We start from the raw sequence: 16,001 nt of genomic DNA on the forward strand, positions 1-16,001 counted from the left end.
CACCCTTACGCTCCCCTTTAGCCCTAATTTATGCCTCGACTTTGACTTTTCTAATACTTTATGTCCAACTGAAAAGTGTTGATGCGACTCACAGCTATAGTTTTTCCAGCTGGAAATATATCATTTTGGTCGAGCAATGTGTCGCATGACTCTATTTCACGGAAGCATAATTTAGCCTTCAAGCATTGTAGTGAAGGACAGCAGGCGCTGTCACATAAAAACCTTTAAACTCCATGTTACGATTACTTTAATTGAAATCTTACATGGTCTTAAGTACAGTTAATGACACCAGGGTCCTCATTTAAAAGTCCCGAAGACCAGAACCTGAAAACAAAGCTGTAATTTCAGCCATAGTCATTTCAGAAATGGAGATTTTTTTTTTTTTTTTTTTTTTTGATTTTTTTATATTAGTCAGGCTATTATTGTTTTAGACCCCCGGCCATGGTGTGCAAGTGCTATACTTGATCAGTCTGGTGTTCAGTGAGTGACTAGACTTCCCATTAATTATTGTTTGTTGACTACTTAGTATTTGAGTGTTTACTTGGGAAACATCTTTTTCTAGATAAGATTGAGCTTATCTCATCTGCACTCACTTTACCTTAAAGACGATATATCTCTGGTGTGGAAATGAGCAGTGGATAGATGGTGAGAGAGATGGGAGGCATTAGATTAGAGGGATGGTGTGTGGGTGAGAGGACGGAAGTGAAACTCTGTTGACTGGGTGAAGGATAGTTTTATGAAGACAATGCCGGTAGGCTCATTTCAACGAGGACCGTAACATGAGAGCCATCCTGGCCACCAGTGGTGAAGTGATCCACAATCGGCCCCTGTAGGGGAGAAGGATAAACAACCCAAACAAATCCGCTGGCAGGGGGAAATCTCAAACACTGGAATCCAAATTATTCATTGGGTTGGTTTTCCTATTCACCCTGCATTGTCCCCTGCCAGACCTCAGCGTGACCACGGTTATGGCCCTGCCAATCCTCCTGGCATTGGAGTGCAATTATACGACTGACAGTGTTTTAAGTATTTTTTGATGAAAGTTATTGGAAAAATGTTAAATGTTAGTTTTTATTAAAGCCGAACCAAGGCCACATTTTGGGGTCTTAAACCATCAATCTTCTTATTAAAAAAACAGATTTTACTTGTAGGCAAAAATAAATATAAAACACATGCTCACATACAGTACATGTGATGTTTTGTGTGCTTGTAGATCTAGCTTTGACATTTGAAAGGTTTTGAAAATGCTCAAGGGACGCCAATGTGGTTGAAAATCAGAACAATTGCTGATACTGATGATGTCATAAAAAAAAGTCAAATATATATATTAGTGGGACTGACATATTGGTTTGGCTGTAGTTTCTATACTTTTCTCCTTACATTGGATTGCTTTCGTTTACCCTTTCCATTTACACTCCTCCTTGTAGTAGCCTAGAGTTGGAGTTGTGTTATCTGTTTCTTCTATTATATTCTGTTCTGTAATACTACAATTGATAGATTTTGGGCAGTTCCAGATTTGAGATTCTAGCTTGCTCATCGTGGCTGCTGTAACCTTTTACAATTAGACTGTAGGGCATATGAGGCAATATATCCCACCCTACTGTAAGTAGATGCTCTCTGCGAAACTTATATGACGGCGCTTCCCCCACTACTGTACAGGCACCTCTGACAACTGTTTGTGCTTATAGATCACCACCAAGGAGGAAGAGAACTCCAAACATGGCACATCCATCAAGACGGAGCTGGAACCCGAGACATTTAAACCCAACCTTAGTGAACCCAGCGACCTCCTGCAGGCAGACCAGATAGAGAAGGTATCATCACATCTTGGTCCACATGTACTTACACCAATGTGACATTTTTAACACTCTTTTATTGAGGTCTTAATGCAGAAAATGTGTTAGTGGCTGCATGTCGTGATTGGTTGGCGTGACTGCATGGTAAGCTAACGTGTACCACTGTCCCTTTCTTTACTTTACAGTACCGGTACATACTCAGCCGAAGGGCAAAAATGTGCCGTTTCACTTGCAAATAAGCCATCCAGAAACGGCCTAGGCCGTCTTTCTAAAAACCCTGACTTCCCCACTGTTCATGTACCTTACACAATGCTTGAATGAATGCAGTGTTATCATATGACTTCATGATCTGTCCAGCTCCTTCCCATTAGGCAGCTGTTGATTTGATTGTGAGGGGACTTTCTGCCAAGCACACACCTTACCTTGTTATGCTGTTGACAGAAATGTACAGTCTTTAAATAATTCAACTAATTATTATCCAACTGTTGCTATTTAGTGGTTCTCTTTGAAAATGGAAATGGGAGTTTTTGCTTGGGTGGGGAAATTACTCTGCATTCATTCGCCCAGTTGATGGCTGCTCAGATAGCCCACAGATGAGCACACGGGAGGGTGGAGTACTATTAGAGCTTATCTAGTGTAGACTCTACCTCAGCTACTGCTCCGTGATCCTAGAAAGAGTGCTGGGTTTGAGTTGATGCTAGACAATGCTGCTTCCCTGTTCACATCACTACATGTGTGTGAAAAGAATGCTAAGGCTATGTTAATCATTTTATTTGCTTATATTAAAATACTAATTTGCATGTAGAGAAAGCGTTGACTTGTTGTTCCCTTTTAAAGGGGAGGACTATATTGGACCACCTTTAAAATTCTAGCATTATTTTGAGAAACTAAAGGACTCAAGGAGGTCATAACAGTGTAAGCTAAAGTGACAAGCTTGTCACTTTAGGTAAGTGTTTGGTTATTGAAGGGGAATAACACTCATTTTCAATATTTTACTATGTCATTAATATACTTTAGAGTTGTTGTGTGGAAATAAATAAAAAGTCCCCCCCATTCTGTGTTGCCTAGAACTAGAGGTCTGAGAAAAGAAAATCACACCCGTAATATATTAAAGTCTAACTCACTGATGTAAATAAGTCTAACTCACTGATATAAATAGGTTTTCAATGTAATGAGTCCCGGGATGCATGGATGGTCTTTTAGATGAGTCCCAGGGACACTTCAACGACGTTAGTTAGGAGTCATATATTTCCATTTTTACAAATTGCAGCATTTAACTCCCATTTCATTTTATATGGTTATAATGTGGTTATATTCATGTAGAAAACGGAATAAGAAATTATTCTATCAGGGTCTATCCCTACAGGGTCTATCGGGGTCTATCAGGGTCTAAAGCTAAACTAAAGCTAGCAAAATAAACTAGAATAAAAACCAGTACAGTAGTGCATCCCGTGGATGCAGAGGTTGACGTTTTATTGCGTCCCTTAACTATTGGGATGCAAAATGCACCCTATTTTAATCTCTGCTAACTCATGTTGCTATGATTAGGTGATGTAATGGTGATGTAAAACAAACTTTAAATTATCTTTATTGCATTCAATGTTTGTTAGGGACAAGATGGCGTAAATGTTCCCTTCATTGTCAATGGCATTTTTAAAACAAACATTGAACTAAAAACAAACATTTAACCTGTATATAGGAGGGGCTAGCGCCCCTCAAATCAGTAACATTATGAAGTACATCTTTGTGATGTCACTGAGATGTACTTCATAATGTTACAGATTTTTTTCAGAACTCCAGTTCTATAGGCAACACAGAATGGGGGGACTTCCACAACTGTAAGGTATATTAATGACATAGTAAAATGTTGAAAATGAATGGTATTCCCCTTTAAAGAAAAAAACATTCTACATGCTTGGGCCCATCTTTTTTTTCTTAATGAACTGGCAGCAGACCTTCATCATGGTAGAGAGCAAACTGGGTACACTATATATAGTATAAAGGTCAGTGTAATCAGCTGTATATAGCTGTATAGCCTTCCCGGTACACACACCCATCAAGTATATTTATTGTACTGGGCGGACACAAGCACATATAATTGCCTTAATAGAATGAACATTCAGTAAGTTTTTTTTTTTTTTTTTTTTAAGAAAAGAAAAAACAGACAGACAGAATTAACAAAATTAAAATAGGAATAGGAATACTAATGGATGGGTTAAATGAACTACACAGAGTGACAGGGTCACAAACAATAGGTCCGGCTATCATTCATTGCAGTTCCTAAAACCCTAGTCACATAAATACGCCATGTTAGAATAATAAGCATGTCAAAATGTACATTTACATAGTATGTGCCTAGTGGGTGTAACCAAAAGTACTTGGTGCAATTTGGCATTTCATGTCATTGAGTAGCAAAATCAGTATTATAATATACTTTATAGTATATTTAGTTTCACAATTCTTAGGGTACATAATACACAATTTTCTCTTTTAAATTGTTAAGCTTACAACATACTCTACACTACAGGCTTAACATGTGAAAACACTAGGACCATTGCAGTCAGAACTGCAGCATCACTCCCAATCTTCCGCCGTAGTCTGAAAACCCACCTTTCAGACTCCATCATGGCCCGTAGCACTTACCCTAACCCCTTAGATAGCACTTTTTGTAGACTTGGATAGCATTTGATACAGACTTATAGCATGTTATGTAGAGTTGTAGACAGCACTAGAATTACATTGTATGTAGTCATAGCACTTCATAGTACATATGTATAGCATAGTATAGTATATATGTATAGTTTCATTATATAGATATTCCACTGTTACGTTCTTAGCTTACGCATGTTTCATGATAACTACTTTGTATGTGATGCATTGCCAATTTGCCATGCTTTTTGTTCTTGCTTAATGTAAATCGCTCTGGATTTACTAAATTGTAAATTATTATTATATTATTATTTGCCTATTGATCTATAGATTTCCAATACACTGCTTTCCTTAATTGTGCAGAGGAATGTCCTTGCACATGCCCACTTCATAGTATTGCAGAGGTGTGCTAAGTTGGGGAGATGTCTGGTTAATGGCATGCTGTCTAGTCTGCTGATTAATGGCTGAGTCTGCTTAACCAGTGCTGAACCAGTTGAAATAAGAATGAAAAGCATTTAGGGAAGACACTTAGGTCGCCTTCACACCAGAAAGCTTTACTGCGATTAAAACGAATCCTGCGCACATTGTCGTAAAGTGCGCTTCGTTTTGGCAGGTGTGAAGCCTCATTCGAATCCTAATGCGCATCAAAGAACCGCATACTACTCCGCCAAAGAACGGGGGTTTCGCTTGGCTTCCGAACGCATTTGATTTTGATTCGGTGCAGGTGGGAATGCAATCCGCAGCAAATAAAGGAAATTAAGCCAAACACAGTTGGAGATGGAGCCCTCATTGATATATGAGGACGAGTACATTAATTAATTGCTTAAGGAAACACATAAAAAACACTGTAGTGTACAGAATAGGGAATAGGCTAAAATAAAACAAAACTAGAACTGCACTCTGTCGAGTGCATACTTGCAGAGCGCGCAAGTACTTTCGACCGCTGTAAACTGTCAAATCTCAGTATATCTGTGAAGGAACGTTTGAAATGTATAATTATTAGGTGTAACTATTTGCTACCTACCTACTTTATGCATATAAACACCTAGTATTATTAAGTATGGTTCAAGTTTCTATCTATATAAGAAATACAGTTTTATTGATGTAGATATATTCTAGATCCCTTTTTGGTTACATAAAAACGCTAAAAACGTGACAGCCAACCCGCCATTTGATGCGTATGCAAATAAAACAGCAGATTTGTGCCTGGTTTGCTGGGACCAGATTACATAAATGACCATATTTCTTACATCATCATTGAGAGCTATATCATATACACACCACTTACTCTGGTCCCAGCAGATCAGGCACAATTTGCTAGTTTATTTTACTGATTATTTATATAGTATACGTATGACTAGCTCTAAATGATGATGTAAGACATATGGTAATTTATGTGATCTGGTCCCAGCAAACCAGGCACAGATTTGCTGTTTTATTGGCATACGCATAAAATGGCGGGTGGCTGTCGCGATGAACGAAGACCGGGCGAAATTATTACGTGCGTGCCCTGCATGCGCAAGTAATAATAAATAAAACGCCAAATTCGGTGCGCGCGGCATCCCCCCCTCCCCACGCTCATTCCCCCCACCTTCAGATACCCTGTGACACCCCTGCTAATGCACCATTACAACTTTTAGTTCTTCTATCAGGCTCTCTCCCAGGGAGAGCTGCATGGGGTTTTTTTCCCTCTGGAGAGAGTCGGTAGTAGGTGTTTCGTGGCCTGTTATTCTTCTTTAAAAGCCAGCAAATGTTAAAAGGTCACCACAGACGTAATTGAGCATTGATGGCTGTGGCCTTTTCTGTATTTCATTTTCTCTCTCTCTCTCTTTGGTCTCCAGCTTGCTAAGAATCTCCCGCCACGGACCATTGGCTACCCATGGACTTTGGCCTTTGGCACAACAAAACACGGCATGAGTATCAAGAGCCTGTACAGGGCCATGCAGGGCCAGGACACCCCTGTATTAATGGTCATAAAGGACAGTGATGGCCAGGTAATTATTGTACATTGCATTTGTATACTGTGATACTGCAAGTTATTTCTGACTACAAGTGGATGATCAGCCATCAGACGGCATTGGTAAAGCATGATTTGTATTCTCTGTGAGCACCTGGTCATCTTATTTTTGTAATGACAAAGATTTTATTGGATATATTAAAGGTAGTCCAAGTGATATTTTATGTTTAAAACAAAAGGTGTATTGTGAGAAAGTTAAAAGTATATAAGTAAAGTATATTCAGATAGTAATTAGATACAATAAAAGAGGTCTCCCTTAATAAATAGGGGAAAAAATATATATACAGTATAGTACCAATTTATCAGCTTAAGTTTTATAGTGTTCCTGGTCCAATGTTGTCTGCTCCTTTCTTGGTGTCATCACTTCCAATTTCACTTGAGTTCTCTATCCTGATTCTCTAATGGCCCCTACACACTGTAGGAGTTTTAAAGTTGTCGGCGAGTCATCAGATCGTTGTTTCACACTGCAGGAGTCTTTTTTTTTAATCGTCTGTCATTATATCTTTGTGGCTTTCACACTAAACGATTGGTCGCCGACTAGGCCTCACAAGGCCTCACCAAGATGCGATCCAGACCCGATATAGGCTATACACATAATTTGTTTTTTATTCCAATTTATTTTGACATCTCATGCACGTGCAGGATGCCGTGATACAAGTGCGAGACCGACACATGACGTCTCTCGCTCTCTCCATCTCTCTCTCTCTCTCTCTCTCTCTCTCTCTCTCTCTCTGCGTGCACGCCACACACAGGAAAGCCAGGCAGGGCGAAATGTTTGTGATGGCGTGTAGCCTGCGTGGGCTGCAGCGAGACAGGAGTCACAGGACATTAAATCTTGATTTTCATGAAATAATTCTCCATCTCTGAGACACACACACACACACACACACACACACACACACACACACACACACACAGAGAGAGAGAGAGAGCGCACGAAGTCCAAAGTTTGCTCCGATGCGGTTTTATCAACATTATTGAAATTAGTTGGTTTTTTTTACTATTTAACAGCAACTGGGCTAAAATAGCTACCATTGTATACGACACAGTCACAGGACAGGTATTTTACCCATGGGATAAAGGTTATATATATTATTATCATCTGATAACAGACAGACAGATAGACAGTGTCGGTGCAAGTGCTCTCATTGGCTGTAATACAGGACTTCTCAGGACGGACTCGCAACCCATTTCATACTGTACGATGTCCAGTCGGCGACAGAGTCAAATATCAAACCTGCTAGATATTCAGAAGACGTCGGGGAGACGTCGTCGAGCACTTTTATCGGCTCTATATCTTCTCGCAGAGCCTTTCACACACGGCGAGCAAAATCTCGACGATCAAAGCCCGATCTTGGGTCAGATCGGGAGTGTTGTCGGGGAGCGCCAAATATGGTCCCCGTCAGCATAATCGGAGCAAATATCGTGCAGTGTGTACGAGCCATTACGCATCATAATTGTCATTGTCATCCGTAATATAAATAAAGACGTTTGCTTAGCTAGCAATGATTGACATTGTCAACTTGTTTATAATGTTCTATTTTGCCAGTGTTTTTCATTGATTAAAATCAATAAAAAATGTTGGCAATGCAAAATGTTAGTATTGCATGTTGCAACTGTACACAAATGGAAATGCAGTTGGAATGTTTATTAAGCGTTCTCAGAAGCACTCTACACGGATAATAAAACAATTGACACATAGGAACCTTGCCTTTTAAGTTACTTAATTAGTTTTGTATAAATTTAATTAGACCTTTTTTACTGTTTGTTAACTATTAGGAAATCAATCTCTTAAACAATATGCAAATGTCATGTCATCATTAGGGTGGCCAAAACAATTGTCATTATCAATATCATCACAATCAAAATCTAAATAATATGCTTAAAACTCTTAAAATTGCATTAAGTACAAAGCCACCTCATGTCCAAGGTATGATGGACAATTTCATGCTAATTAAAACATCAACATTGAACTTGACCGAGTGTGATTTTCAATCGATCCGGATAAATTGATAGTTAATCGCATACTGATTATGTTTTATGTAAGTGCCTGGTTGACATGCATCATTTCCTTGTTCTGTGTTCCGCCAGGTGTTTGGCGCACTGGCATCTGAGCCCTTCAAGGTCAGTGATGGCTTCTATGGTACAGGAGAAACCTTCCTCTTCACATTCAAGCCAGAGTTTGAGGTACGCTAACTCAGCCAACGTCCATCCAAGTGGCCATATACTGTACATGTTCTGCTGTTAGATAAAAACATCCTTCAGGGGTTTGGCCACTTCCTATGTAAAAGACCCCTGTACCCACACACGCATACAAATCCAGGAGATAGCTAAACATTGTGGGCAGCTCAATGTTAAATGTGCTTTTTCTTTTTCAAACTGTAAAAACACTGAAGTATAATAAGGGAAAAGTGGGGAATAATGTAAACTAGGCTATACATGATTTTAACATGCATGGTACATTATCGGATCTAAATGCGTCCTTCAAGTTTTTCCCCAAAACTGAGTGCATATAGACTAGAGTAGAAATAAAATGTACTGTGCATTTTACACCTCAATTGTAAAAACAAAATATAAAATTAAATTAAGAAATAGTAAAACAAAAAAGTGGCCAGTGTTGTCAGGGGCTGACTATTTCGGTTCCCTGCCCGAGATGTGCAGGTCTAGTTAAAAAGGCATATTATAATGTATTTAAAGTCCATTTGTTTAGCCAATTCACACACAATTGTGATGTTCTAAAGCCTATGGATTGCAGTAGAGTCAACTGTAACTCTGAGCTGATGGAGATGTATGTCCAGTTCCTGGTATAGCAAGAAAATGCAGCAAGTCTAGTATACTTTATTTTGTCATGACATAAACCACGTGTTAGTCGTCCAATTCTGTGACCTGCCGTCATTGCATCAATGGCAGGACACGATGGGACACAACCAAGGTAACCAAATGCGGTGTAATATTTATTGATAATTAGAAATGGAGAATGTCTGTCTGATTAACTCTGCAAAAAGGAATAAAACAAAGTGAAATAAGAAATGGAGAATGTAAAGGTGGAAAAGTAAATGGTTGTCATGCCATAGCGTTCAGGCTCAGGCCTGGCTTCAATTAAAGTATTAAGATAATTTTTGTTTGTGAAATTACAAACAATTGTCAAAATTAAACATTCATCATTTTGCCTTTTATCCTGTAGAGAAGTGAATTTAACAACTGTTGCGAGGTCATTTATACATTCATTGTATGATGCTCAATCAATTAGTTCAGTTTTCTCAGATGGCTATAATTCACTTTTCTGATATTATTTCACTTTAATTGCACTTTTTTGTATACTTGGCATAGGTACGTTTCAGGTTTCTCTTGACATGCTGTCATTGGAACATGCCTTTTCAGAGGGAATACAGTATCAGATTCTCCAAACAATGGCTATGTTATGCAAGTGGTTCTACAGTTCTACATTGTGCTCTGCTGTGTCACCCTACAGGTGTACAAATGGACAGGTGACAATATGTTCTTCATGAAAGGAGATATGGACTCCTTAGCTTTTGGTGGAGGAAGGTGAGTAGTAAAATGCTGTTACTGCATAGTCAATCTAAATCAGATGACGATTTCCCTTAAATGAAAAGTGACTAACTAGCTCCCTCTGGCCTTCACAATAGCACAGAAGTCTGTTTGGTTTCCAGGTCCTCGACCTGGGATGAATGGTTTGAAGAGCCTTGATTTAGCTCGACTTGTTTTTCTCCTCCCCTAGTGGTGAGTTTGGCCTGTGGCTGGATGGAGACCTGTACCATGGCAGGAGTCATTCCTGTAAAACCTTCGGGAACCCCACTCTCTCCAAGAATGAGGATTTCTATGTACAGGACATAGAGATCTGGGCTTTTGAATAACAAAACACCACACCACAGGGAAAAAAAGACCTGAAAAGGATAAAGGTGGAGTCATACTCCTTAGAACAGTGGCAACGTCCCAAACCTATAACTGCACATCACCAAGGCTCCCCAGGCCGGGAGCCAGCTATCGGATGCTTGTTGTGCATTAAACTACTGCAGTTATTACGGAGCTTTTTTCTTTGTGAAAAATTACCTTTGTGTGTATCTTGTTACAGCCTTGTGCAGCGTCTTTGCAGAGTAGGGGGAACTGTGTAAAAATCAGGGTTAAACAAATAAGAGACCAGTGGTTGTATAAAGGATGGAGAGAGGTAAGGGATCGCTAGCGCTTGAAGAAGGAAAGACCGTCGGAGACACTCTCACCAGAGATGTGATGAAGATGATGGCAGCTCAGGTTTGGTACTGCCGTGAGAAGAGAGAACTGCCCTTTTAGTCAGATGCTGAATCTGAGCTTTACAGAAACTCAAGGATTCCCCTAACCCCCTCTGTAAGCCCCCAGAACTTTGTTCAGTCAGTAGGATGTTACTCACTGTATGTGCTGTTGGCCTTGACGGAGAGACCCAGATAATGAAAAGAAAGGGAAAAGAAAAACAACAAAACAAAAATACAACACATTCCACTGCGCCCGAATCGGCTGATGGCGGCGGAGTGTCGACAACAACATTTGTACCGATTTGTGGTGAAAAACGCAAACACAAAAGGCGGCAGCGGCAGGAGACGATTACACTCAACTCCGAGTAAGAGGGGTGGTGGTTTGCAAAAAGAGTCTTTTGTTACAGACTAGTACATCTTGGGTTGGCCGAGGCTAAACTATAGAGTATCGTGTGTTGTAGTCCTCCTGTTGTTCACCGTCATAGCACACCATCAACAAAGCACATAGCTATAATCAGAATTACCCATCGTTGTAATGTTCTGTTCAGTGGGTGTACGTGTGAGTCCAGCTAACACCAGCCTCTGTCAGGAAGCTGTGTGTACTGTTCGTAGACAGTAACGTGTTGCAATAGATTTGTGGAATATGCAAATTACTGTCCTGTGACCTCAAATAATGCAGGTTGTGGCACTTTGCCACTTGGTGTTCCTCTTTACAGAGAGAAACTTGTAAAGCTTTTACGTCTTGATACACAATTGCTTTTCTGGGTATAATTAGAAAAGCCTGAGACGTGGTTAACCGTTTTACATGCATATATGACAATTATATATTGATATAATATGATTATATATGGAGTTATATAATTATATATATATGGCTGTTGTGTGACAGTGATCTATTTGTGCTGATATTTCAGCGGTTACAAATATTATGTATATTACCCTGTAAATTAATGTTAAAATAGTAGATTTGTTCCTCTATATATATATAAATACATATACTATATATATATATATATACATAACGTGTGGATTGGTGGGTTGCTTCTAGCACTTTAATCTGGTGTAAAAGCGTTGAGGCCAGGTTCTTAGATTCTATTAGCAGTAGCTGTACAGTACTTTTTGTTTAGATTATAAAGATGTTAACTGTCAGTAGAAAGCTTGCTGCTAACAATATCAATAAGGGTATTCCCTAATGCTCTGTGTCCAAAAGGACTATTTCTTTGTGTGGGAGGAAAGGGGGGAGACGTGGGTTGAATGTTCAAAACAAAAAAAAAGTGGGGGGAAAAAAGACTAAATCCCAGAGCACCATTTCTCTCCTTGTGTGGCTGTTTGGTAAGTCTTTGTTGGATAGGTGATCTATCTAACGTTTGACAGACGGTGGATGATGAAAGTTTGTAAATATTCCTCCCCCAGCAGCCCCCCAGCCCCCTTTCTGGTCTTCCACACCAGTATTTGTGTCCTTGTGGAGTCACAAAGAATAATATGGATAATTCCTCCAATTATTTCACCAGAATACAATGTATCAGTTATGTATAAATAACAATAAAGCTGAATAAATTGTTGTAACCAGGGATATGCCTGTATTTGTGATGCTTTTACTTTTATTTGTAAATAATTTCTCATGTTTCCAACAGCTGATCATGATGCCAAGTATAATAGTCCCAGGTCGCATGATACAATAGAAATGACCGGTAGGTGTTTTATTTTAATTGTGGGTGTTTGATTTACAGGTAGTCTCTCAGTTGTAAACGTGTGCCAATGTAGCAGAGTGGCTCAGAGCCTCTGCCTCATGGCCTCAAAAGCCTAATATCTAATATATATACCCCCGTCCAAAGGGATATCCTGTTGGTCTAGTGGTTAAGATGTTGGACTTTCACGCGGCCCGAGTTCGAATCCTGGGCGTTACAACAACATGCAGCTCCTGTACAGTTAATTTTATGCCTGCAATTAACATTACGGTACAACCTGTTGCATTTACCTGCCAAAATGTCTGCTGTGGTTCCATTAATTCAAAGATGTGTGAATGTTAAACCAGATAGAAAAGCCTGTTAGGGTTTTTCCTTGTGAAATTCCCACTGAGACCCCTTAGAATTTAGATTGATGGAATAAATGAGTCATTGTCATTCTACAATATGTTATCCTCAATGTCAAGGCTGAAACACAGCAATTTAACTTTTGTCTGTGGATGCCTTTGCAAAACAAGAAAGATGGCTTTCAATCCTTTCATTAGTAGTGTGCTCCATCTAGTGGTCATTTATTGTCCATGTACTTTTCTTTTTATGAGCTTGTTGATCAACTATTGTAGGTGTTTGATTCATTAAGTATATATACAGTAACTCAGGCTATATATATATATATATATATATATATATATACATACATATATATATATATATATACCTGTACAGCCAGGGTAAAAACCCAGAGACCCAGGCATGTCCAGTAGAATGAAACATTGAGGAGGGCACAGGTCTAATCAGTATGTCACTGAGTATAACCCACTTCTCTGGTTCAAAAGAAAGATGACAAACAAATGTATTGTTTGTGCATGGTAAAAGAAGAGATGACACTTGATATTCAGTGTTATAATACAGTGGTTCCCAAACCTTTTAACTCAAGAGCCAAAATATATATTTGGTATCGCCCCAGGCCAGGACCAAAACTTACAAAGGTACATGAATGAATCACTTGAGCCGTATTAAATAGTGAATATAGACAATCTATAAGCTTCTGAGCAGTTTTTTTTATGTCAGAAATTACTTTGAAAAAAGTATTAAAAATGTAACAAACACAAATTATGGAATATTTACTCACAAGTCATGACCCACAAAAATGTCTGCGTGACCCGTTATTTGGGAAACACTGTTCTAATCTACTGTAACTTAGTGTAGTGGACCCAGCAGGACATAAAACTGTTCAACTGATTTATGCAAAAATGGAGTTAGGTTTCCTCCCGACAGCAACAATACTGTATGGCTTATTTCTGAAATCACATGGTGTATTAGCATACTGAATAGAGCACCGAAGTCCTGACGTAACTCGCTCATCCCGACCATTCCCCTGGTTCGCGGAAGTGATTTCTCTATGGAGAATAACATGGGGTGATTTTAATATCGTCTACTATAAGCGTTGTGGTCCAAACATAAACAAGCTGTCTCGGCGTTATTGTCAGGGAGGTGTCTCTGTATCGTTTGCAACAGTCAGTCACTCATATATGATACAGTCTGCTTCTAGCGAAAATGTAACTAATTCAGTAGCAGTAACATTAGCGTTTTCTCTCAGTCAGTTGATTCTTCATATCCATATGAGTGAAGCGGCCGGGGTGACATGTTTATTTTTCAAACACAGTTGTTATATGAGGCGATGTCAAATCGCCTCAATGGGGATTACAATGCAACTAAACAAATACATGAACCTGGGGACTGACGCCCTCTACTGAAAGTGACGTCAGACTTCGGTGCTCTATAGAATTGTATCTTTTTTTTTTTTTTAAGATATTTTTTTGCGGCTTACGCCTTTTTATTGATTTTTTAAGGGACAGACAGTAGGCTGACAGGAAACGGGAGAGAGATGGGGGGATGACATGCGGTAAAGGCCGCGTCGGGTTCGGGAGTCGAACCCGCGGCACACCGCGACTGGATCACCAGTCCGGTGCCCAGACCGTTACGCTACGGCCTGGGCAATAGAATTGTATCTTTATTATATTGTATATGGCTTATTTATGATCTTGTGTAATGATCTTTACAAAAATAGCAAAATATGACCATTTTGACAAAACATTTATAAAAACGAATTTATTAAACATCAAAATATCAATCAACAACACAAATTTACAACAGTAAAGACTGAGATAATCCAGTTCCTATGAGTGTCAACTCAGAGGAGGAACAGCCGAGCTTCATTCACTGGCTTTGTCCAATTCTGGACAAGTGTTAGCTAGGTTAGGGTTACCTAGGTGTTAATTTGTATATACAACCGCCAATCGAAAACATATTGCAGACATGTATTTTACTGACATTTCATAATGTATTAGCCAAAAGTACAAGAGCAATCCTGTCTACGATTAGCCTTGTGACATTACCTCCATGACAAACAAGTTTTATAGGTTAGAAGAGGTCACAAAAAATTGTTACAATACATGAGGTACACTCATTGGAAGGCAGAAAATCTGTGTTTGACAAGTTTTATAAAAAGGACATTTGAAAGACATGAGGGCCACATTGCGTTTTGATATAAATTACAACTACTTATTCCCTATGACCATGTCATAAATGTGATCATACCCTACTACAGGGTAACAATTTCATCAATCAAAAGGACAGGAAGGCATTCAGCTGGGCTTTCAGACTTGTAGATTGGCTATTTTCGAAGAGTTTTGAATAAGGCTTAAGTGGTTAATATATTTAACCACATATATTTAACCAACCTCTTATGAGACTAAGGTCGCATTCATACCAGAGAGCTTTGCTGCGATTAAAACGAATCCTGCTGCGCATTGTCAGAAAGTGCGCTTCGTTTGGCAGGTGTGAAGGCTCATTCGAATCCTAATGCGCAGCAAATAACCGCATTTTACTCCGTCCAAAAACGTGGGTTTCGCTTCGCTTCGAATCGCACTTGACTACGATTCGGTGCAGGTGTGAATGCAATCCGCAGTAAATAAAGGAAATGAAGCAAACATAATGTGGCGGGTGAGGAGCTGAACACAGTTGGAGACGGTTAAGGCATATTTTACGCAGCGCAAAGATGTCCCGTTACTGTGGATAGACGTGGTCGAATAAGGAGACTGAAGCCCTGATCGAAATGAGGACGTGTAGGCTACATTAATCAATTGCTTAAGAAAACACATAAAAACACTGCAGTGTATTATAGCCTACATAATATTCTGTCTGTCTGTCTGTCTGTGCGTGCCGTAAACATGGAGTGCTGTCACTGTGTGGGACTGGGGAGTTATATCAGTCAGTGCGCTCATGCAGCGCTGTGCCTCCATGCCCAAAAGAACAGTGTGTGGCGGCTGCGTGCGGAGAGAGAGAGAGAGAGGGGGGGGGGGGGGGGTCCCAGGCGGCACGACACATGCACGTTATGAGTGTAATTTTATCACCATAGATTTCACTGTGTACTAGGCTATAGTTTATGAACGGAACACATTGATAAAGGTCCCCCCTGCTGCGTTTCCAATTGCTGCGAATGACAGTGTGAAGGCAAACCGCAGCCAATTAAATATGCAAGTATCCCCTTTCCCCGCCCATACGGATCTGAGTCTACTGAAGTATTAGGTGAGAATGTGACCTTAGA

The 16,001-nt window shown here is 39.6% G+C and overlaps 1 protein-coding gene across 6 annotated transcripts in view; it reads left to right on the forward strand.

Annotated features, from left to right (window-relative positions):
* Positions 1-12,274, forward strand: part of oxr1a (oxidation resistance 1a) — a 175,460-nt gene extending 163,186 nt beyond the window's left edge. For all 6 annotated transcript variants that reach the window (XM_083761490.1, XM_083761487.1, XM_083761488.1 and 3 more), the window contains 5 exons: positions 1,689-1,814; positions 6,287-6,439; positions 8,554-8,649; positions 9,935-10,008; positions 10,202-12,274. In XM_083761490.1, coding sequence (XP_083617616.1) covers positions 1,689-1,814; positions 6,287-6,439; positions 8,554-8,649; positions 9,935-10,008; positions 10,202-10,337 — 585 coding nt within the window. In that variant the 3' untranslated portion in view covers positions 10,338-12,274. The remainder of the gene's footprint in view (positions 1-1,688; positions 1,815-6,286; positions 6,440-8,553; positions 8,650-9,934; positions 10,009-10,201) is intronic.
* Positions 12,275-16,001: the final 3,727 nt, after the last annotated feature.

Source organism: Protomyctophum parallelum (assembly GCF_964188405.1).
Source record: "Protomyctophum parallelum genome assembly, chromosome: 3".
Classification (NCBI taxonomy): Eukaryota; Metazoa; Chordata; class Actinopteri; order Myctophiformes; family Myctophidae; genus Protomyctophum; species Protomyctophum parallelum.